Source organism: Boleophthalmus pectinirostris, unplaced genomic scaffold, assembly GCF_026225935.1.
Source record: "Boleophthalmus pectinirostris isolate CB_2022bp ecotype Guang Dong unplaced genomic scaffold, ASM2622593v1 HiC_scaffold_23, whole genome shotgun sequence".
Lineage (NCBI taxonomy): Eukaryota > Metazoa > Chordata > Actinopteri > Gobiiformes > Gobiidae > Boleophthalmus > Boleophthalmus pectinirostris.
This window is the reverse complement of record NW_026571207.1, coordinates 12042210-12065310: the sequence shown is the minus strand read 5'-3', so window position 1 is coordinate 12065310 and position 23101 is coordinate 12042210. Positions and strand designations below refer to the sequence as shown.

The following is a 23101-nucleotide window of genomic DNA, read 5'->3' as shown; positions in this document are numbered from 1 at the left end:
TATAAACAGTTCTTGAGTTGAAAATATGTCTATATATTGTCCAATAATCAGGAAGTGCATGGACTGCATGCTAGTTGTTTTTAGTGACACGACAAAGTACACTGAATTTTAAAATGACTTTTTTTTTGTCTTTTCTCATTTTTGTTTGCCCCTTTCTAAGCACACTTGGGTATAACCAATCTGATTACTCCCATCAGATATAACTGTTTACATAACACATTTGACTTATCTGATATGTCCAGAATTCAGATCAAATGTTTGGTGTGCATGTAAACACAGCCACTGAGAAGTGCCACATTGAATAAATACATAGCCGCTACATTGAGCTGGGGAGCGCTTTACTCTTTCCTATTAATCCAAGCCATGGTGATTTATTACACCGTGCTTGTCAAGCACCATATAGTCCCCAGGAACCATTGGAGAAACAGCAAGAGTTGTTTAAGGCTAAGGCAAGTGGATGTACGACTGGTCTGGCTTTAAAAACAGCCACATAGCACAAAGGTACAAAAAATATATTGATCATAAAGTTTTAAATGGATGTCTTACCGGATATGGAGTTTTGCCAAAGTGTGAGGTTTGCTTAAGTAATTGGAACAAAAGAATGAATGGGTCAGATGTGTATGCGAGCTATTGATGCAAGTATACTGTATTAGCATGGGACCAATAGCATATTCTGATCCACATGAGGACTCAGCCATTTGATTATTGCAGGTATGAAAGGATCAGAGAGGCGGTGATGCAAGAGCTCCATCTAGTGGATGCAAGCGGCATGGTTGGAAAGAAACCGAACATAAGGGAACTACAGTAAATGAAATATTGTGAATTCTGTAATACTGGGTTTGACACATTGTTATATAGTTTTTTTTTTCTCCATATTCTTCATTATGTTGTTGTTTTTTTAATCTAAATTTGTACAATTTAAATAGCTTTTGTGAATTCTGTATACAACAAGTGGAGTCGTGTTGCGAAACTCCTTACAAAAATAATAAAATCTTCCATTGTACAAACCCAGTTGGAGTAGACAGGAGTCATACCGTACCAGACAGCAGTTTCAGAAAACCTCTCACAAAATCTCTATATTTTACTATATTTTCACTATCAAACTCTAGTGCCTCCTCTCCTCAAGTCCAACTTCTCCAACCACGCCATAAAACAGACCTTGAGGCAGAATTCACTTTGCGGACTACTTCTCAGGGTCAAGAATGAGCTCAGTCCTACAAACACACACTTAGGCTTTATTCATTTTCAATTTGACACAGTTACAATATATAAACCCACAGAGGACATCGGACACAAGGACACTTGGTAGACTATAAGGCCACTCCGCTTCCAGAATTGTCCGTTTGAGAGAAGACAGCGGCATTTCGACAAGTTGTGAAGTTACGGAGGAGAAAACAACACAAGCAAAAAGAGTACAGACAAATGGTTTTCTGTATGGCCAGCACTTTACAGACAATTGGTAGACATTTAACACATCAAAGATTCAACATTTGGTTTAGTCACTGCAATGCACTCAACTCTGCAATGCAAATCAAGCTTTGCCTAAAAGATTCAAGAACCATGTTATTAATAGGAATAGGTCAGCTACAATTAAAGCAGCACAACGTAACTTTTCTGATGAGTTAGAGTAGCCGTGATACTAAAATTTCACAATTTCGATACTCAATACCAATTCCCATACTATAATGATGATAAAAAAAACACTCTTTGGACAATAGGATGTGCTTCTCAACATTAAATAATAGTACTTTCTTTCATATCACCATTCAAAAGCTATTTAGGAAAGGTTAATTTCAGCCCTATGATTGTGACTTTTTAGTATAAATACTTGCTCAAATGAGTATCTAATTTTGATATTAGTTTTAGTATCGATTAGTATCTGACAAAGCTAATACAGATCTTTTTGCTTTTTCTGGAATATTCCAAAGTATCTTTCTTATCTTTCTCCATAAAAACAATCAGACAGTAAGACAAGATGTTTGGGTTTTTTGTTCAAGGAATTAAAACACCTGTAACTGAATAAATCCAAGATAGATACTGTGGAACATTCTAGCCAAGGCAGTACATTTTCCATGAAGATATGCACGTTTCAAACCCACCAGAAAAGTTACATAGTGCCCCTTTAAAGTATGGAAAGCAGTACAATGTTGTGAGTTGCTTGAGCGTTCTGAAATTAGACATAAGAACACAAAAGTTACCAGCTACGATACTATCAATGGACCATGATAGCCAACCTGATTGTAATTTTTACTAATAGAGGATATCTGAAAATATATATGAAACTAAATATTCGTATCTGAAAAAGTTTTTTTTTTTTTTTTAAATAAGACTTATTAAAGCATATAACACAGTTGTGTTTCAGTCATGACAACAGTATACCAGAAAATAAAACATGAATTTGTACTGTAGTGTTAAAGGGCCTATACCTGATTTCAAACCATGAGCCAAGAAACTTGAATTTTAACCCCAACTCAGGTAGTTTTTCCTACCACTATAATACTCCACTATGACAGAGAAACAAGTGTCTGAGATAGTGTTAGTTGGTTTCCCATTAATCTCAGTAACAATGTGCCTGATTGGATGAAAAAGAAGACCATGTCAGTAGCTTTTGTATTAGTAACCCAAGAAAACGCTATGAAAAATGAACAGCTAATATTTCACGGTTTATTTTTCTCAATTAATATCTTATTCAGCAGCTTTCACCATACAATTGATCATGTAAAGTAGATTTATCTTGACGAAAATAAAAGAAAATCAGGTACAGGCCCTTTTAGGTTGTGGCATGAATTGAAGGGACCATTTTCCACAGCTAGATGGTGCTGTGGAGCTGTGCTTACCACCACACTCCCCTCTGTTTCTCCCTCTCCCAACTCCTGTCTGAGCTGTGCCCTTTGTCAATACTCTCCCTCTCTCTTTCAGTCCTTTTCTCTCTCTCTCTGCCTGGTTCTACTTGGCTGGCATTGCCTGGGTTTCACCTGCCGAGGTCACCAGCTCCATGAGGCTGCCTGAAGCCGGGCGGTCCGTCCCTGTTGCCCAGTTGAAGAACAATCTGAAACAAGAGGAGGGGAATGAAAGAAGGCTTATTAATATTATATACTGTAGTTCTTAACCATATAAAAAGATAAATGTCTGTAAAGTTGGTACGCATTATATTTTAGTAATTCTATGAACAATAACCTAATAAGGGTTTACTTTGGGACATTTTCAGTCAAGGTGCAGTCCAAGTAGATGTGGGCAGATAATGAAGGCTACTGAATAGGTAGCAATTGTTGATCTGCATACTGCACTTAATTATGGACTGATGAAATGTAATTAACTTTTTAACTTTAGTTTGAACTGTATTTATTGACTAATTTTCATATATTGCACAGCAGTGATGGCAGCACAGGTGGATTGTCAAAAGACTGATTTCCCACTTGAGGGACAAAGTTAATCTGAAATATGAAATATTGAGTAGATTGTTTATTACAATAACAAAACAATCTGTTGTTTGTCTGCAGTGTTTCAAATAAGATTAGAAGTGACATTTCTGCACATTTTACATTTTACATATCGTACATCATTCAACATTCATCTGATACAGTATGTAACTTTCTGGAGGTGGCAAGTCACCTGTATGATTCCGTGGAAATATCTAATAATACCTGGATCCTACTTTGGGAATCGCTGCTTTGAAGAAATCATCAGCAACTGTTGTCTGAGCAATTACTTAGAGATAACAATGTAATATAAATCAAGAAAATAGCAAGATATGTTGCAACATACAACTTATTGAAAGACTTAAAGCACATTAAAACACGCCTAAAAAAGATTTAAGACTTACTCTGCGATGTACTCTAGTGGGGTCCACGAGCTGAAGTCGGCTTTAGGCATGAACTTCCTGTTCATAGGTGTATCCAAGGTAACCCTGCCAAACCAAGTCAAGTAACAGTCAGAGCAGAGGAGGAGGGGACTGCATACAGCACTGCACATGGCTGTCGGTCTGGACAATACAGACCGACAGACAAATCACATCAGCTAACATCATTCACACTGATCTAAATTTAGACTTTATTGTATAACTGAATTTACATTACATTATGCATCTTTTTTGGTAGAGGGTCTGGCATGTGCCTGCTTTTCTCAAGGTTTGTAGTTAGGCCTGCAACGATAATCAGTAAATCAATTAATCGTACGATAAATTTTAACGAGCTCGATAGAATTTATCGCAGCCAGAAAAGTTATTTGCATGCTTGTTCGTTTTCTCATTTAGAAAGTAAAGATTATTGATCTTTGAAAGGGTGCATTTGCATTTTTATTCCATGGTCATTATAATAGTTGAAAATGGTCTCAAAATGTCAAGATTATCATTTATTGCAATAAATTCTTCATCAGTTAATCGTCCAGCAAAATCTGTTATCGTTACAGGCCTAGTTGTAGTTGACTAAAGAAACTCTTGGTTGATTAAAAGACAAGTCCTGCCTAAATTAGAGACTAAAAAGCAGCGTGAAAAAAGCGCTCAAAACTTCTATGTATCTGACCGAAACTGCACTCACAAGACTAAAAATACCAAAAAATATTAATTCCTCCACTAACTCACCCACTTCTCTTTTCTGCTCTTTTAAGCCCTAATCGATTAACACTTTAACAATTTCTGTAATTTTGTGGTCTAAAAATGCTGGTACGTGATGGTGTGGCGTGACAACAGTACCGCGCGGTCGAGGCTATAGCAGAAAATGCAAGTCATGGGTCTAATGCTAAACAGATGTGACAGGAGAGATGGAGTAAACACGACCAAACAGAGCCCAACAGACACATACTCCCACTGAACACAATCTGGCATTCTCACCGTGACCAAGCACAAATAAAGCTAGGCAATTTCATAAATAAAATCCATTCAAAAAACACCCACGTGATTTATATTGAAATGGATTTTGTGTAAGAGAATTGTCAATATAAGCTGTCAGGTTTATTCTCATCGTGGATCTTTGAATGCGAGAAAAAGCCGGTGAGTGAATTGGAGGTAATGTGTTGTCTTTTGAATGTTTGGGTCTGTATTTACAGGCTGTTCCCAAACCCATCCATATCTATGTACAGAGATATAATGGAATTTAAAAAAAGGTTTGAAAAAACACATTTTTTTTTTATGGATGGTCTCTCGCCTGCTTGTTTACCATGGAGATGCTACTGCTTTGCTTGGAATGATGGTTTGTCTATTCTATATTTGTGCACGGCACTTTGTCCAGCTGTAAAGTGTTTAAAGTCCTTTATAAATAAAGTTGGCACGGTAAGTAATATGGCTGGGACAAGACACAATTTCCTCAAGACGAGATATGAGATTGGGTCCACCAGAGTGAAACAAAAATGTTAACATAATTCCTAAAGCATACATTGAATGGTTCAGTTTTCAATTTTAACTTCACAATTTTTTATTTATTTAATTTCATATGTTTTTTTTTCCATCTTTGTATGGCTTTTTGGAACTGTAAAAGCCGCTACACACTACAGTATTTTTCGGTCTTAAATGATTTTTAAACGTGCAACAAAAAGCACACACCACAGACACGAGGAGAATCTTACGAAATTTTAAATCTCTGATCACAAAGACTGTGGCGAGCTACAAAGACTGGACCACAGCTCGCGTCAGCTGTTTCCTGTCTACTTTAAAACCACTCGCTTTGAGACTCTTAAGTGTTCAGAATATCAGAGCATTGCACTTCTAGTTTAGACACACGTCAAAACTGTGTTATTATTTGTGAAATGTGGTGCAATACTTCGGATACATAATTTTGAAAGCATAAAAGATTGGCGATAAAGTCCACAGGAAGTAGAGTTACTATCGCTAATTTGCAACTTCACCTCGATGCATGCGCTGTGTGGATGTAAACAGACACACGTGAGGAGCTACTCATGCCTTTTTACTTTTAAACGCCTCAAGCTGGATTAACAGCGCTGTTTTGTGAACTGGATGTCTTTATTTGCGAAGGACAAATTCTATGGATAATGTGGATGAGATACTGCACTTTAAACTTGACACTTAACGAGAGGCGAGTAAAAAAGTCTTCCAACTATGTTTCGCTATATCCAGAGTTTGTATCTTGCGCCACTGTGTCCATCACTGCATCTGCCCCTGATGGCTGTTTTTTTTAGCTGTTGCCATAGTGTTGCTAATTGTGCGAATGGATCTGACAGAGCAGCTCAGAGTCACACGGACACCACACACACGAGGAGCGCAGCGGCTTCAAAATCGCACATGAAAGCAAAAAGTCAGGTCTCCCCTTCCCGAACTCAGAGAAAAGCCAAAATCGGCCAAAACTCTCCTGTAGTGTGTGGCAGCCTTAAGAGATGTAACTCACCTACACCTAACCCTTTATTCCATCCCTAGTAAGTAATGTTCCACCATTTGGCATCAACGTTATCATTCTAACTTAGATGTTTTTATTGCTTTCTTACTGTTGGGGGGCTTGCCTCTCCAAAGATTTGACTAGTAACTTAGCTGCATGTAACATAGGACCATATCAGGTGGCAGAGATTTACATAGTGCACCTTTCATTCTGTTTGGATTACAGTTACGTACATATTAAAAAGGTCCAGTTTTACAAGTTTAAACAACATATTTTAGCAACAAATGTTTCTGCCATGGACATCATGTTATCACCACTTTTTTTTCCCACGTTATATCTCTTAAAACTTAAAATCTTGCTCATAAAGTTCATATGTAATCCTTCCAAAATACATTTTTCAAAGCATTTAGTAATAGTTGTAAAAGCAAAACCCCTCAGAAACTAAGCGTTCAGATGACACAGTAAACTTTTAATGATTTTGGATACATTTTATCACTAATTCAGCCTGAGACCCCGAGGCGTTCATGTGGATTGTCTTCGTAATTGGGTTTTACGCACAAATGAAAAGTCCACAGTTGTTAGTGAGCATCTTCCCCCTTTCTGTAAAGTTGTATATTACTTTTGAGATTCATCTAGCCTTTTATAGTGCAATTATTTTCATCTCAGTACAAGATAACATTTAGAGAATATAGTCATGTTTGTGTGCAGTACTTACGGTAGAATTGCGACAGCTGTAGCTTCTGATGGCATCCCGCTGTTTTTGGCTGCCAGGCTCTGACACAGCTGATGGACAGCAGCTTTGGCCATTCCATAACCCACCATACCTGGAATCACATGCAATCTTTAAGTAAGCTGCTGCACTTTATAGCGGTATAGAACTATCCACGCACGTTTCAAGAAAATATATTGCAAAAATACCCTTAAACTATACGTGTTCAGTCCTTTACAAGCATAAAATGAAAACATGTTTTAACTTAATGACTTATTGGACACCAGTCTCGTACCATTTTTGCTACTTATTTAGAATTTATTTTTACCATTTACATTTTTTCGCTTTCATGTCATTATAATTTATTGTGATGCACGAGCATTTTCGTTTGGGGATCAATAAAGTCTAAGTCTAAGTTAATATTCCACTTTCATGACCGTCTAATATTACTTGTTATTTACCTAATGTTTAATACAATATTTGGAGAACAAATAAGAATAAGTACTGTATGTAGTAGGGGTGTAATGATATCTCACAAAGTCTCACGATACGATATAGTCACTGTATTTATTGCCATATCGTAGAAAAGCTCACAATATCGAGGGGAGGCTCACAATTAAAGATGTAACAATATCCAAATCTCTCAGTACGATATTTTTACGACATACATCTCAGAGGACGATATTTATTGCGATACTTTGTGAAGGTGAAACTTAATATGCTACTTTTTCCTCTTAAAATGCTTTGACAAGACTAAAAGTGTTTAGAACGGTTATTTCTTCTTGACGTCTACACTGAAATGGAGCAAAGGATCATGGTCAGTGTAGTTCCCTCTGTCTTTTTTATAGCTATTGCTGCACCATAACTCTTAATTTAAGCAAAGAGACTTTTAATTCGATATATTGTGATGGTCCACGATATTATAGTGAGAACTCTGATGATACGATATCACGATATTTCGGTTATTGTTACATCCCTTGTGTGTAGAAATAGTATGTAGTATGTAGTATGTAGTATGTAGTATGTAGTAATAGCGATATGTAATCCAACTAGACCTTTCACAATAACACATTTTGAAGTACAATATATTGTTGAAGTAAATCCAGTACAGATGATAAACAATAATATTGAAACCAAATCATAAATCATAAATTTATGTAATAATAAAAAAAAACATGAGCTGCAATTAAAAAAAACAAAAAACAAAACAAAACCAGAATGCTACTCTTAAGAAGTTAGTATGGATCTATAAGTTCAAAATTCAACCAGCTCAAATTTCATTGTAAAAAAAACAAAAAAACCAACATTTTCTCACCAGTGCAAAGAAAATATACATACATAAGTCAGTATAGCATTTATTCTGACAGGCCTGTATCCAGCCCTATGGTAACTACATTAAATATATATGTTCGAGAGCAATGGATTTGTTCTCATTTTATCCCAAGCAACTCCACTGTACTGTTTGAGTTGATCATTCTGACTGTGCAAAGTTGAAGCAGACTTTTGAACCCAGCTGAGGTGAAATCATAACCTACATTGATTGTGTAATCTTTAAAACTGTAAAGTCACCGAGTCATTCACAAGTACCATAACTACCTCTTACACATCTGGAACCACTACTCTACTCTAATAAAACCTTAGTGAAGAATTCCAATCTCCCTAAACCAATCACATGACAAGCGTGCTAAACAGTCTTACCAACAAGCAGCCAATAGGAGCGAGGGGTGGTGACGAGACTTTTTCTACCAGCTTTGGCTAAATCTGGGTTTAGACAAAAGGTGAAGATAGTGTTTAGACTGAGAGGCGTCTGAGAGCATAAAAAAATAAAAACATAAGTAAAAGATATTGAAATTGATATTAAAGTTGCATATGACAGACTACTAATTTCACAAAAACATAGTTCAAATTATTATTCATTATAGTAAATTATTGTTGTGTAATAATTTTTTGACTTCCTGATTGGACATGGTGGATGTATGGTATAATGCTTTTTTCTGTCCTGCGGTGTGACATCCTTCTGTAGCTAAATCAAAACATTTTCAAAAACTAATTGTAAAGAAGCCTTTTCACAAACATCACATTATTTTTTTTGTGTAACTCTTTTCATTTTAGACATTTGAACATGCCCTGCGGTATGACCTCTCCTGTCACTGGAAGATGATCTTTTTAACAAATAGAAAAGTATTTTGTTTTGTTACACCACAGGACATCACACTGGTGGAAGTTCAAATTTTTTCAGAAAAGTTGGATTCTCCAAAAATAAGGGTTTAAGATGCACGTCAAATTGAATACTTATCATTTTCTTAACCCCAGAGCTCTTCCTTGTGCATAAAAGACAGATGAGAATCTTCTGGTCTCTTTAAGTCAGTGATTTTTCATATTACCCTGTGGATTACAGCAATAAACTGCTATCTAAATTTTAGATTTAGAGCAGCGATAAAGGTGAAATCTTATTAAATAATGTACACAAGCTTCCCTTTATGCCCTTTACTCCTTTATGAACCATCACACAAAACTCTCATTCTAAATTTTTGTTACAGTGTTAGAGTCACACTGCAGGACATTTGAGTGTTTAGTGTTAAAATACAAAGAAATGACACACAACTTCATTCTAAAACTATATGCAATTTATATAATACATATTTGTGCACAGATAAGTAAAATTTTGCCACTTAACTGATGTAAAACTATGATCAATATTTACGACAGGTACTATTCCACCAAAAAAACAAGTAAACCTGTCATATAAACTTTAAAGGCGTGTCCGAGCACAAAAAGGCATTATAAGTCAAATATACTGAAATTGCTTAAATGATTACTTTATCCATTTGGACATGGCACCCGCATTTATTGGCTACTTTGGAGGTGGTGTGAGGTAATGTGAGAATCAATACAAAAATCAATAAACCACAATGTTGATTTTAAAGCACTATTCATTTCCATGCGTTATGTTGGCCAAAGGAAATGCCATACACATTTGCAATGATTAGATGTTAGATTTTGCACACTAAATATATCCTTGGTAACAGTGTTGCCATAAATCTAAATGAAAGGATTGGATTAGCCGTCCTGCTGCCCATAAAACAGCATTACAGTGTATTTTTAGACACAGACCCTAAGTGACACAGACTGGATCCTCATCTAACTTAATTTACAAAACAGAAATACTGAGCTACTAGGGGTGTAACGATATCCAAGACTCATGATACGATATCGTCACAGTATGAACCTCACAGTACGATATTTATTGCAATATCGTGGAAAAGCTCACGATATGGTGAGGAGGCTCACGATTACAATATCCAAATCTCTCTGTATATTTTCACGATATAAATCTCACGGTACGATATTTATTGCAATCTTTTGTGGAGGCAAACAAAAGTGTGAATATGCTACTTACTTCATAACTCTTAATTTAAGCAAAGAGACTTGTAATTCGATATATTGTGATTGGTTATAGTTACATCCCTATGAGCTACACATATTTATTTAGGTGCACTATGTAATGTTTTGTTACATGTTTATCTCTTTGGAGACAACTAATAAATATAAATGACATAAATGCTTTGCTTAAAGAAGACATTGTGCTTTTGTTTGCAGTATAGTTGTATCATTATACTATAATTTGCATATTTTAAATTGAAATGTACATGTCCCTAAACGTCATCACAACAAAGAGCCACATGCTGTCAGCTCCTCCTATGGATAGTGGCAGAGTTTTTTTTTACTTGTATCAAAATTACTAAGTAACTGCCGAATCCTAAGTGTATCATCAGTTAAGAAAATAAAATTAGAGAATGAAGTAAGCAGAGAGCAGCGGGTGGAAAACGGGTAGATCAGAGCAATGACGTCTTGAAAACAGGAGAGTAGAGATTACTCAAACACGCACAAAACCTCCAAGAATATAAATGGGAATGAAAAATTATAACATGTTTAAAAGCTCTATAAAGTCGATTGTGCATAATAGGTTTTCTTTAATGTGATTGTGATGGTTGCTGTTTTTATGTAAGCCTACGATATCATCTTCTGTCCACAAAGAGGCTCAAATTACCACTATTCATTTCCATTTCAAACAGGACTGATAAACTGCTATTAGATTCAACAAGGACTACAATATCAGGGATTCTAATTTTCCAACTTCACTTTACAATTTGCTTATTTTATCAATCTCTCTGTACTAAACCGCATTCTGACCACTCCTTGAAGCCTCTTTTGTCTAAAACTGCTGTTGTGCCGTACTGTAAGCCTAGTACAGTGCGAAGAGAACAATGGATAGCCCTGCTCTGAACACTTTTAGTTAACAGAGCCTGTCCATATGGATGAAGTGTGGGGCTGTAAATGCTGAGTCATGGCGTCTAAGCCGCATCCAATGAGCTTTGAGGCCCTCTGCTGAGACAGGGGTTGCATTGATTTATACCTGAGCTGGTCACATGGGGCAGATGAGGGGAGGGGAGGAGGGGAGGAGGGGAGGGAGGTAAGAGGTGAGCTGGTCTTCACATGTGACAGACGACAAAGGCTATAGGGCCACACACACAGCAGCGGGCGGGTGGGTTCTGATCATGTGACAGTGACAGTGACAGGATTTGTAAGTCTGAGTAAAGCCAAAAGTGTGTTTACAGCATTAAAAGTTCATATTTTTGTAATTCCTGCTTATCAACGTAAAATAAAGTGACTGAACGATGTTTGGATTGGATTGAAAGAGGCTTTCAGCTGAAATATTCACTTTATTTATATAGCACATGTAACAACAACTACCAACAACTTCCAACAACCACCACCACACACCAACCCACAACAACTGCAACCACCCAACAACAAACAACTACTAACAACAACTACCAGCAACTACAACTACTACTACTACTACTAACAACAACAAACAACTACTAACTACAACTACAAACAACAACTACTCAACCACCAACAACTACTAACAACTACAACAATTACAACTACTAACCAACTACTACCAACAACAACAAACAACAAACAACAACATCTTCCACAACAACCACAACTACAACTAATAACACCCACAACAACTAACAGCAACTATCACAACAACTACTAACAACTACCAACAACAAGTACTAACATCAAAAAAGTGGTAAAATAAATGCTCAGATTTAAATCATACTAGTCCTAAAACAATAAACCTGTAACATAAAAAAGCAAAACCACAGAATAGCAATAAATAAATAAAACCAATAAAATACATTAAAAATAAATAAAAGACACAGAGGACCACACAACTCACGTGTTATTACAAGCCAGATAATAAAAGTGGAGCCGCTTACTCAGAAACAACATGGTTTTTAGTTTTACAGCCCTGCCCTCAGGAAAAAAGTGAACAGTTTGGTCAATAATCACTGTTGCGCTCCTCCATGCGTAACGTCTTAGGACATCCAAGGTACAGATAGTGTGTACAGGTGTACCCCTGCAGACGCAACTGACTCACTGCATCAGAGGAGGACGCCACTTTAACGGTTTAAATGACAACACGGCACGCATGGAGGAACATGTGTTATCCCTAGATGCCTTTAGGGCTGGGTATCATTCAGAAGTTGCCGATACGATACATCCCTCGATACACAGGCCATGATACAATACATATCTTGATACAGAGACCTTTCGATTTGATGATGTATTTCAAATTAATTTGATACAGTTCAATAAAAAGGCTAAAAGATGGCTGTGATACTAAAAGTCTTTGTTAAACCAATTATTGTGCAAAGTTCATATGAAACATGCACATTTTAATAATTAAAACAGTGAAAATGTCAAATGTGTTCCTTCCTCTGAACAAGCAACAAAACTGTAGCACTGTAACAAAATAATTTAGTAAGATATACCAAAAAAAAATACTCTTAGTGATATATCAATACAGCAGCCCAAAACAGATACTGTATCATCACATTAAACGATACGATATATATCGATATTTCAATATTTTTGCACACCCCTAGATGCCATACTTCATTTTAAAGCATTTTTAAAGTGTGTTTGACAAGCCATACATGTGTTTTTGATTCAACAGTCATGGAAGCTTAAAGCAGCCAGAGGTCGGAAACACATTTTAATCAACATTATAAGCCAATTTGAGCCAAAAGGGAAATGCCAGGCCTCATTTTTAGCTCAAAGCCTCCAGAATCCACACATACATTTGATCATTGTGCAAAACACAGTATTATGATCTTCACCAAAAGCTAACGGAGGCAGCCTGGGCCAAAGTTCAGAGGCCTCAAGTCAGTCTCATGGTGTACATTATGGAGAGGCTCTTTTGATTTATTGTGAAATGTTTTTTATGCATAAATTCTTTAGCATGAACTCCTGTGCAAAAGCTACAGATGACACAGCTTTTGTCAGCAAGAATTTCCTTAGTCGACTACAGTCTTACAATTAATCGTAATCTGCATTTCTGAGTGCCTTAACATCGCTATCTGCTCTAAACAACTAACAAGTAATCGGGCTCTTGTACTGAAATGTTCTTGTCTAAATTGTGACGTCTGACAGGTTCGTTCAAGGCGACAGAAGCTATAACTGAACCAATAAATACTGCTCAGCGTTTAGTCCACGCGGCTGTGTGAATGCTGACTGTCTGCTCCTGCACAACATATCAGCATTTCTCACTTCTATCCTTTGTTATTTCATTCCAAGGATCCATTTTATCGACATTTCCCTTCAGCTTCTCCATCCCTCATTCAAAACCCTGCAGCGCATCCTCTCACTTCTGTTATTCGAATTGACAGTTTAGACAGCAACCTATATGCGCAATGTAGTGTCCAGTATGTGTAATAAGAAGAATCCCTATGTTAACATGGAGCGGGAGGACAGGTCAGAATCCGGTAGAATTGGCTGTTAATTGCCAGATTGCAGATTTGTTGACCTGGTTCTCTGTTCTCTAGCTCATCTCTGTGCTAGTTTTGATTTCATAGGTTCACTAATAACAAAGTTCAACATTTAAATACACTAAGGTGAGCATATATAAGGCTACATTCAGACTGCAGGGCTTAACGCTCAATTTGGATTTTTTTGAGAGGTCACTCATGTGATCTCCACTGTGAACTTTAAACACGACAATGTCACATGCAGCGAGTGTGCTCAGTGCTTTCAGAAGTAGCCTAAACGCTGGGCTTGTCTCCCAAAATACGGTCCAGTTTTTCATAAAATGGACAGGTTACACGTCCAAGGCAGCTTAGTTTGTTTGAGTCTTTAGCCTCCTTGTATTTGGCTTGCAGGCTCTTTTTTGTTGACATTGGAGCCAGGATCGAATGTACCCGAGCTCGGCTATTTCTTTGGCAATCATTTCAAAAACCGCCCGATTCTGATAAGACCCCTCCAATTTGGCCTGAATACAGCAATCCCCCTAAATATTAATGAACTTGCTAACCTCGCTTTCTCTCCATTGACTAGACTCTGAGCCTGTCATGCAGGTGGGATGAATGTGACCTGGCTGTTCAGTCTGAAGTCGCGTGTCAAAAGATTGGATATGTATCTGTTTTAGGAGCACATATCGAAGAGGCCTGGGTCACATTTGAAAAAAACTGGATCTGTGTTGTTCAGACTGTCATCAAAAGATCAGATATAGGTCGCATAGGGGCGAATTTCTAAACTTTTTCATGAACTAAAGTGAATTTTACATGACTTTCTGGCACCCTACATGTGTAGAATTGATCAGACTTTTAAGGCTAAATATGAAATGTTAACCCTTTCCACTCACTTTATGGTTTGGTATTACAGTTTTTGACATTCAAAATACTGTCAGTGCATTTATTGTCGTCTCTTTTAAACAAAAGGCGCATACTTTTGGAAATAATCAAAATAGCCTAAAGATAACTTAACAGAATGCTTTAGGTGCATGAGATACTAAAATTCCATGAATTTTCCAGGATTTCCATGACTGTGGGAACCCTGGACATCTTCAAATTTTAAAACGAGAACATAACTTATACGTCTAGATGGGAAAGTGAGGAGATGTCCGTCTGGTTTTGGTGATTGTGATGTGGGGAGTGAACACAAACCTCCAGTCCCTGAGAGAGCAGCTTTAGCGCCGGCCAGAGTGAGCAGTCCACCTGGTTTAAGATGCAGAGCGGCCAAGTGACTGGAGATGGTGGATGTCCACACACTCTGCTTCCACATCAGGTCTGCGTTCTTGTATAAATCTGAAAAAAAAAAATAAAAAATTATAATAAAATAAAATAAAAATGAAGAATAATAAAAATAAAGGTCATTTTGTCTTGGGTGCTTGTGTGTAAGGTAAAATACAACAGCTATGACAAAATTAGTGATTAAAATTATAACAATATTTGAATCCATTGCCAAAATAAAACATGTATCATAAAAAGCAAAGGATACAATTACTAGACTCTCATTGTACTTTCATATTTTGTTTTACAGTTTCTCAGGTTATGGTACACTATGCTAAAATGCCTGTGATTCTTAAAATAGTTTACTCTTCAGTCCTCTCTAAAAGTTAGTTGAATTTAAAATATACCTAATTAAATAAAGACTACATCTACAAAAATATATAATGTATAATGTTATCAAAAGCAAAAACAAAAACAAATCAGCGATATCCAATTTTTGTATTTTATTTTTAAAACACTTGCCAACTGGACATGTTTTGGTGCACATTGCTTGAAATAAATGACGAGTCTGATCTAAATGCCACAGATAATGACAGCAGTAAACAATGTTGAGAGTCTGACCTTTGGAGCTGCAGTTTCCTCCTGCCCAGCCTCCAGCCACACACAAGATGGCATCCACCTTCTGTTCCCCCAGCAACTGAGACACGTCTGCGGTCACCTGCTCAGCACAGCACAGATATCATCGGTTTAATAAAGGCAAGGGAACAGCCAAATTACGTCATGGCAGGGCAGTCATTCATAACACTAGCAGCCTGATATTGTTTAATGGAAGCACTTGTAAATGAGTTTGCAATTTGCAAATGTTGTTGTGCTCATTTAGGGCGATGTTAACAAATACTGGTAACAACTACAGCTCCATTCAATTACATAAACTGCATAAATTAAAAACAATTTAAAACACCTATTCTGCATGTATATGGGTGCTTGTTGTGTCCCCACCAAAAAAAAAAAAAAAAAAAAAATCAAGAAATCTGAAAAGATTATTTAAAAACATTAATAAATTCTAAGTCTGGGGCTGTTACCGTTTGACACTACAGAAAGAACAGTTTAAGTTAATCATGATTTTAATTATGTATCTTCTTAGCCAAAACATAGACTAAAATAAGAGTTGGGTCTTTTTTGGGTTGTGTTTATTGCTCTAAAATACATAAAAACCTGCATAACTTATTGTGAGCGAGCTTGCATCTCCACAAACCTGACTCTTATTTGGCCTGGAGGAGCCCTCCTCCTGCTTGTTTCCATGGAAAAGTTGTTCTTTGGCTATAATTGTCTATAGTGTGACATAAAACATACATCTATCTTCACCGAGAATATTTTAACTCTCTATTTCCATGGAATCATGCAGGTGATGTGCCACCTCCAGAAAGTTAAACATACAAATTGCTAAATAACATAAAACATGTTGGAACTCACATTAAGAGCATGCTTTTTTTTTTTTTTTTTTTTTTTTTTTTTTAAATCAAAGCAGAATTATCAAATTTAAATCACATACTATTAAGAGTGCTCATTTGTGGATAGAATCTACTAAGTTTAATACATAGACATACACACACTTTAAACAGTCTAAGCTTGTACTTTGTCCTCACGCAATACTCAAATCAGTGCACAGAAAAGCATTAAACAATTTCCCTTGTGGATCAATAAAGTCTAAGTAAGCCTCAGGTGAACACAATTTATAGTCATTATGGAAAATGTAGTTTAGATTATTCTTTATTTGTCCAGGGCCAAGTATTGTACAAATATATTAATCTTACAAAATAAAAGATTATAGGTCCTATATTATGCAGTATTTACTCCTGTGAGGTTTTAGCCATGTTCATATGCTGTTATCTCTTCAAAAACATACCTGGAGCTGTGTTTTGTTCCACTAACACGTTTCTGTAATCCTGCAGTATTAGTCTACAGTTCCAAAGCTCAAAATGCTCTATTCTACCTTGTGATGTCATGAATTGTGGATTAAATTGACACATTTTAAACTCGACACACACACTTTAAACAGTCTAAGCTTGCACTTCGTCCTCGTGCCACACTCAAATCAATGCACAGAAAAGCACTAAACAATCACAGACCTTGATCGCAGTAGCATAAATGTCTCATACGCATGCTCTGTTTAATCCTACGCATACACACGGCTGTCAAAATATTACTAGGAAAAAAAAAAGAAGAAAAAAAAGCAAACATCCCATTTGTCAATTTGCCAACACAACTCACCTGTCCAGCCTGCTCCATAAAAGACTCACTCATCTTCACTATGACATTCTCGTCTGCTTCCTCGTTTGCTGCCATATCGACGCTAGCCACCCACTGCAAACAAACATAATTTAGTTTATACTCGCAGCTGATCGGAAAAGTAGAAAAGTGACATGTGTTAGCATTTAGCATCGTGTTAGCATGAGGGACTTCAGCCTGCGAGCTTACCCAGCCTTTGGACCTGAAATGCTGCACGATCCTGGAGCCCAGAGCCCCTCTCCCTCCGTACACGATGACCCTGTTAGCAGCCATGGTTGTCCGGGTTTAGCAGCGGGGACAGCGGGGTGGAGAGCGGCTGAATGGAGGCTGGAGGAGAGGAGCACGGGCTAAATACACGGAGCGGGCAGAGAGGAGCGGGGGGCGGACACACGGAGGGGCGGACACGGATTGTGCAACAGGTCCGCGGGAACTAATGCTCCCTGCGTGAGTTTTGGTGTTGTTGTAATTGCACCGCCATTCCCATAGAGGGCGCGCATGTCCTGTTTTTTTCTGGAGGTTTTTTATTTATTTATTTATTTATTTAAATTTATTAATATATTTTTTTTATTTTTTTGTTTAGGTTGTTTATTTTTCAGCGGGAGTGTGGTTTTCTCAGTTTTCTTCAGCAGTCGCATGAAGCTATCAAAATGGTCAGATTTAGGTTGGCTATTAAATTAGATGAAGAAATGCTCGAAGTACTGTCTCATCTTTCATACCCTGCACCACAGTGAGCAACGAACGGGTCCAACACCGGCGACCACGAAGGGACCGCTTCACGACAAAATACCGGTGGTGAGATTGGAAACAGACAGTAAAAGTTCAAAGACGCTAAGGTCATGGCGGCTGCGAAAGAGTACGAGGACGTATAAGGACCCGTTGGTTATCGTGGATTTTTTCACATGGCTCCACTCTGTCACAATGCATGATACAGTGTCAGTACCAGTTCACCCAATACGCGCAGTATGCACATTGAATAGGGCCTCGTAAACCAATAGAGGCCCCTTACCTTGACGTTACCCCTTCTCGCATACGCTCCGTGGACCCATAGACCGTATGTGTCTCCTGCTGCTCCCATAAGCCACGTTTCCTCCCGTACAGCGCGTGGACCATGCCTCTAAATCAGAACTAAACCAGGACTAAAACCAGGACTAAACCAGAACTAAACCAGGACTAAAACCAGGACTAAACCAGGACTAAACCAGAACTAAACAAGGACTAAAACCAGGACTAAAACCAGGACCAAAACCAGAACTAAAATCAGTTTTAAACCAGGACTAAAACCAAGTCTAAACCAGGACTAAAACAGGACTAAAACAGGATTTAATCGGGACTAAACCATTAGGTGCAGATTGCAAATAATTGATCGATGATTCCGCATCATTTTGAGTAAAAAAAAACCATCAAATATTACTGATTTTCACTGGGCTGGTGCCTTTTTGTTTGTACTGTCAGTGAGTTTTTTTTTTTTTTAAATAAATAACCTGGGTGTAAATAGCATTTTTGTCTAGGAACACCCGAGTGCCCTTCTATGTGCCACGCTAAATACACCCGGGTGTAAATAGCAACAATGGCTATTTGCCCTATGTGTGAATAACAATGTTAACTATTTACACCCAGGGTGCAAATAGCATCTGCCATCTTTTTTGCTACTAATTTTGAATTTATTATTACCATTTATATTTTTGTTCTTTGTTATTATATTATATTGTGGTGTGTGTGCTCCGCCAGGGCTGCCCTTTGTCACCGGTTCTATTCATTGTATTTATGGACAGAATTTCTAGGCGCAGTCAGGGGCCGGAGGGGGTCCGGGTTGGGGACCACAGGATTTCATCTCTGCTGTTTGCAGACGATGTTGTCCTGATGGCTTCATCGAACCAGGACCTGCAATGTGCACAGGGGCGGTTTGCAGCTGAGTGTGAAACAGCTGGGATGAGGATCAGCTCTTCTAAGTCCGAGTGCACCGGATGGATGGGTCATGGAGGACTTCTGGGGTCAGTGAGCCGAAAGGACAAGATCGCGGATACAAGCACTTGAAATGAGTTTCCTCCACAGGGTGGATAGAGATAGGGTGAGGAGCTCAGTCACACTGGAGGAGCTCGGAGTAGAGCTGCTGCTCCTCCACGTCGAGAGGAGCCAGTTGAGGTGGCTCGGGCATCTGTTCCGGATGCTTCCTGGGCGCCTCCCTCGGGAGGTGTTCTGGGCATGTCCCACTGGGAGGAGGCCCCGGGGAAGACCCAGGACACGCTGGAGGGACTATGTCTCTCGGCTGGCCTGGGAATGCCTTGGGGCTCCCCCGGAGGAGCTGGAGGACGTGTCTGGGGTGAAGGAAGTCTGGGAGTCCCTGCTTAGGCTGCTGCCCCCGCAACCCGGCCCCGGATAAGCGGAAGAAAATGGATGGATGTGGTGTGTGTGCTATTGTGTCCAAATAATTTCCCTTGTGGATCAATAAAGTCTAAGTAAGGCTAAGGTGAACACAATTTATAGTCATTATGGAAAATGTAGTTTTCAAATGTATTAATCTTACAAAATAAAAGATTATAGGTCCTGTATTACGCAGCACTTACTTCTGTGAGGTTTTAGCCATGTTCATATGCTGTTATCTCCTCAAAAACAAACCTGGAGTTGTGTTTTGTTTCACTGATGTGTTTCAGTAATCCTGTATTATTAGTCGGTCTGCATCTCCAAAGCTTAAAATGCTCTGTTCTACCTTGTGATGTCACGAAGCAGTAGTTTTCAAATTCTTTAACATGTAGTTCAATAGAGGGCAATTCTAGGGGTGACATTATCTATATGATTCTAGTGGAGGTGTAATGGTACAGTGCTTTTGGTTTGAAAGAAGAACTCAGCCTAAATATGCAGGGTTTGTGCATTTAACATGTGTGAATGAAATAAAACACAAGTCCAGGTCTGTTTTTGATGAGGAAACAACTTTATAACATAGACCAGAAAATAGTGCAATATGAGCCCTTTAACTGTACCAGATTTGACTACTGCTACTTTCCATCTGTCCCTCAGCAGGTGAACTCACAATAAAATATCTATTACATTATAAGACAAACTTAGCTTATCAATAACATAGCACGGTAAAATATAATAAAATATCACCATCATGTTTTCTGCTACAGTCCATACAAATATTATTATGGTCAAGTTTTTATTGCGAAACAGGTGTATAACACATATTAACTGGCATGGCCTACCTTACTGTTTCTATTGTAAAACAAGTTACAGCAATGTTTAGGTTTTAAAAAATATTGTACGCACTGGATTATATCAGGTTTTAGATGAAATAAATTGGCTAAGTTAGAAGAAAAAAAGGTTCCTGAGTGCTGAAATGATCCTGGTATGTCGCCTAGTGGCTTGCTTGGTTTCATCCAAAAGAAATACCCCGCTACAGAATTGTTAATAAAAAAGGAATATAAAAAGATATAAAAAGAAATCACCAATGTTATCAAACCATTTAAAACCACATCAGCTTTTGCCCAGTAGGGGGGATGAAGGATAGGTTGATTTTCTCTAATAAAACCTTTTTTTTTTGGTCCTAGTAGCTTCATTTGTAGTCATGTGACTGTCTCCATGTTCCAAGAGACAGACAAGCATTGTGTATTTGGGTTTTACTGTTGTATTGTTAAACACTTTGGTCAGCTGTGGTTGTTTTGAAATGTGCTACACAAAATAAAGTAATTTAAAGTATGAATATGCTGCAAGAGAATTGATTTCATTAATTCAAAGTAAGTACGCTACAGCATTTTCTCTATAGCCTCTTTCCTGCAATACTTTTTTTCCCACACCAAAACAAACCATTCTGGACAATAAGTTACCCATAGAGCACTCAAGGACACAATACAAAATACAATGTCCTTCGCCTCTTTTAGCACTATCCCAAATGTGTTACTGCAACCTTGGCTGATCTGCAGTGCCGATTTCTCCCACCAGGGGCTGCCCAAACACCACACACGGTGCTCACATCATACTCCTAAACATCCCATTATTTCAGAGCAGTGCCCGAGCAGAGTGCAGAGTGCTAGCGATACATCCATCCAGCCTACCCCTCATGAATAAAACAAGTGTCCCAGCTTTGGCTCCCTCTGTCAGGGTACGGGCTTCTGATCTGTCACCCCCACCTCCTCACCACACACCGGGCAGGCTGCCATGGCGACTGACACACTGCTGCTTTGTCTGATGACCGCTCCGTGCAAACACAGTATACATGTTTACGTACAGGTAAACAAGGGAGTCCTGACATCTGCCATTCAGAAAATAACAAGCTATTGTGTCCTCGAGCGAGACAATTCACATGCTTGGCTGTCAGTGTGAGGTATGGGAAAACATGTGGGTGAATCCTTAATGTAGTGTGATTTAAGTGCATATCCAAAATGAAAATAAAAATTGTTCAAATTAAAATTAAAATTTCCTGATTCCAATTGTGAAGGCTGCAGATTCTGTTCTCACACTTTGTGAGTGTTCTTTGTGTTGTTTTTGTCTCATAAGTCAACCAAATACCGTATTTTTGGACTATAAGTTGCACTTTTTTCATGGTATGGGTGAACCTGCGACTCCAGTGCGACTTATATATTAAAATTTTCACACTGACAGCCGCGAGAGGGTGCTCTAGGCTTGTGTGTCAGTATCTGTTACTCCTGTTACTCCTGTACCACTGTCACTTCACTCTACTGCGAATGTCTCCTGCAGAAAGAGCCACTGTCCTGCCTGGGATCATGTCAGTCGATCGCACCTTTACTTCCGTACCACTGACAACTGAGGAGACTAAACACAAATGTCCCCAAAAAGAAAATCATATTTTGCAGGAGGGTGCACCATGCAACTTTCCTGGAAGTCATTGGATGGATCGACAAAACCTGGATTTCAGTGGCAACCGAAATCATCCTGTCAGGATTCAGAAAGGCCAGAATAATTCTAACTGGAACTGATGCTGAGTCTGACGACAACTATGCAGATGATTATCTGCTGTTTATGCTATAGTTATAAGAATAACTGTTAATATGTTACGTCAACATACCAGACACATAATATTCAGCCTGTTGTTCTCTGTTCTATTGTTACTATATCTTGCCTTTCAAGATGAAATGTTGGTTCCTGGTCTCTGATTTTCTAAAATAAATTTCCCCCAAAAAGCGCGACTTATATATGTTTTTCTTCTTATAGTCAGAAAAATACGGTAAATGAAAAATTAAACTATTAACAATTTGTTTTAACTGAGGTGGAATTTATATTATCTTATGTTTATCTAGCAACATCTATAGCTACTCATATCTCAAAAGATTTATCAAAAAGATCATGTCTTTACAGGAAATGTTGGAAAATTGTACACATAAAACGTCTCCTTTTTATAGAGCTTGGGATTGTGACGCCACACCTCAAAGAAATTTCAGTGAGCCTAATGTTAGACCAGTGGAGATTTTAAGATTCTAAATACGAAACTTAGCTATAGAGAGATAGATGTTAGAGATGGAACGAGACACAGTTTCAAAGAGATGAGACAAAACACGAGGTCCAACATAATTTTGAATGAATAAATGTTTTGATCCAGTTCACAACTTTGGCTTCACAATTTTTTTTAAATTATATTTGAAGAACACATATTGTGCTTAAGTTGCTATATCTACACCCCCTTGGATCATTGTGTTCAGTGACCTAGACCAGGGCTTCTCAAGTGTGCATAATCTTGTAGC

General features: G+C 38.0%; 1 protein-coding gene across 1 annotated transcript; it reads right to left on the bottom strand.

The window, feature by feature from the left end:
- Positions 1-1215: 1215 nt before the first annotated feature.
- On the bottom strand, positions 1216-17833 carry qdpra (quinoid dihydropteridine reductase a). The gene is made up of 7 exons (XM_020917638.2): positions 17598-17833; positions 17391-17483; positions 15741-15837; positions 15054-15194; positions 7039-7147; positions 3824-3907; positions 1216-3049 (listed from the first exon to the last, which is right to left on the bottom strand). The coding sequence occupies exons 1-7, from the start codon at positions 17679-17681 to the stop codon at positions 2947-2949; spliced, it is 711 nt and encodes a 236-aa protein (XP_020773297.1). The 5' UTR covers positions 17682-17833; the 3' UTR covers positions 1216-2946.
- Between the last annotated feature and the right edge of the window lie 5268 nt (positions 17834-23101).

What these genes read in the sequence shown, in the direction of transcription:
- qdpra (XM_020917638.2), bottom strand. Translation starts at nt 17,681, where the DNA reads ATGGCTGCTAACAGGGTCATCGTGTACGGAGGGAGAGGGGCTCTGGGC. An exon ending in ATTTCAGGTCCAAAGGCTGG is followed by an intron (nt 17,484 to 17,597) that starts GTAAGCTCGCAG and finishes GTTTGTTTGCAG; the next exon opens with TGGGTGGCTAGCGTCGATAT. An exon ending in CCACTAGAGTACATCGCAGA is followed by an intron (nt 3,050 to 3,823) that starts GTAAGTCTTAAA and finishes CTCTTGTTTCAG; the next exon opens with ATTGTTCTTCAACTGGGCAA.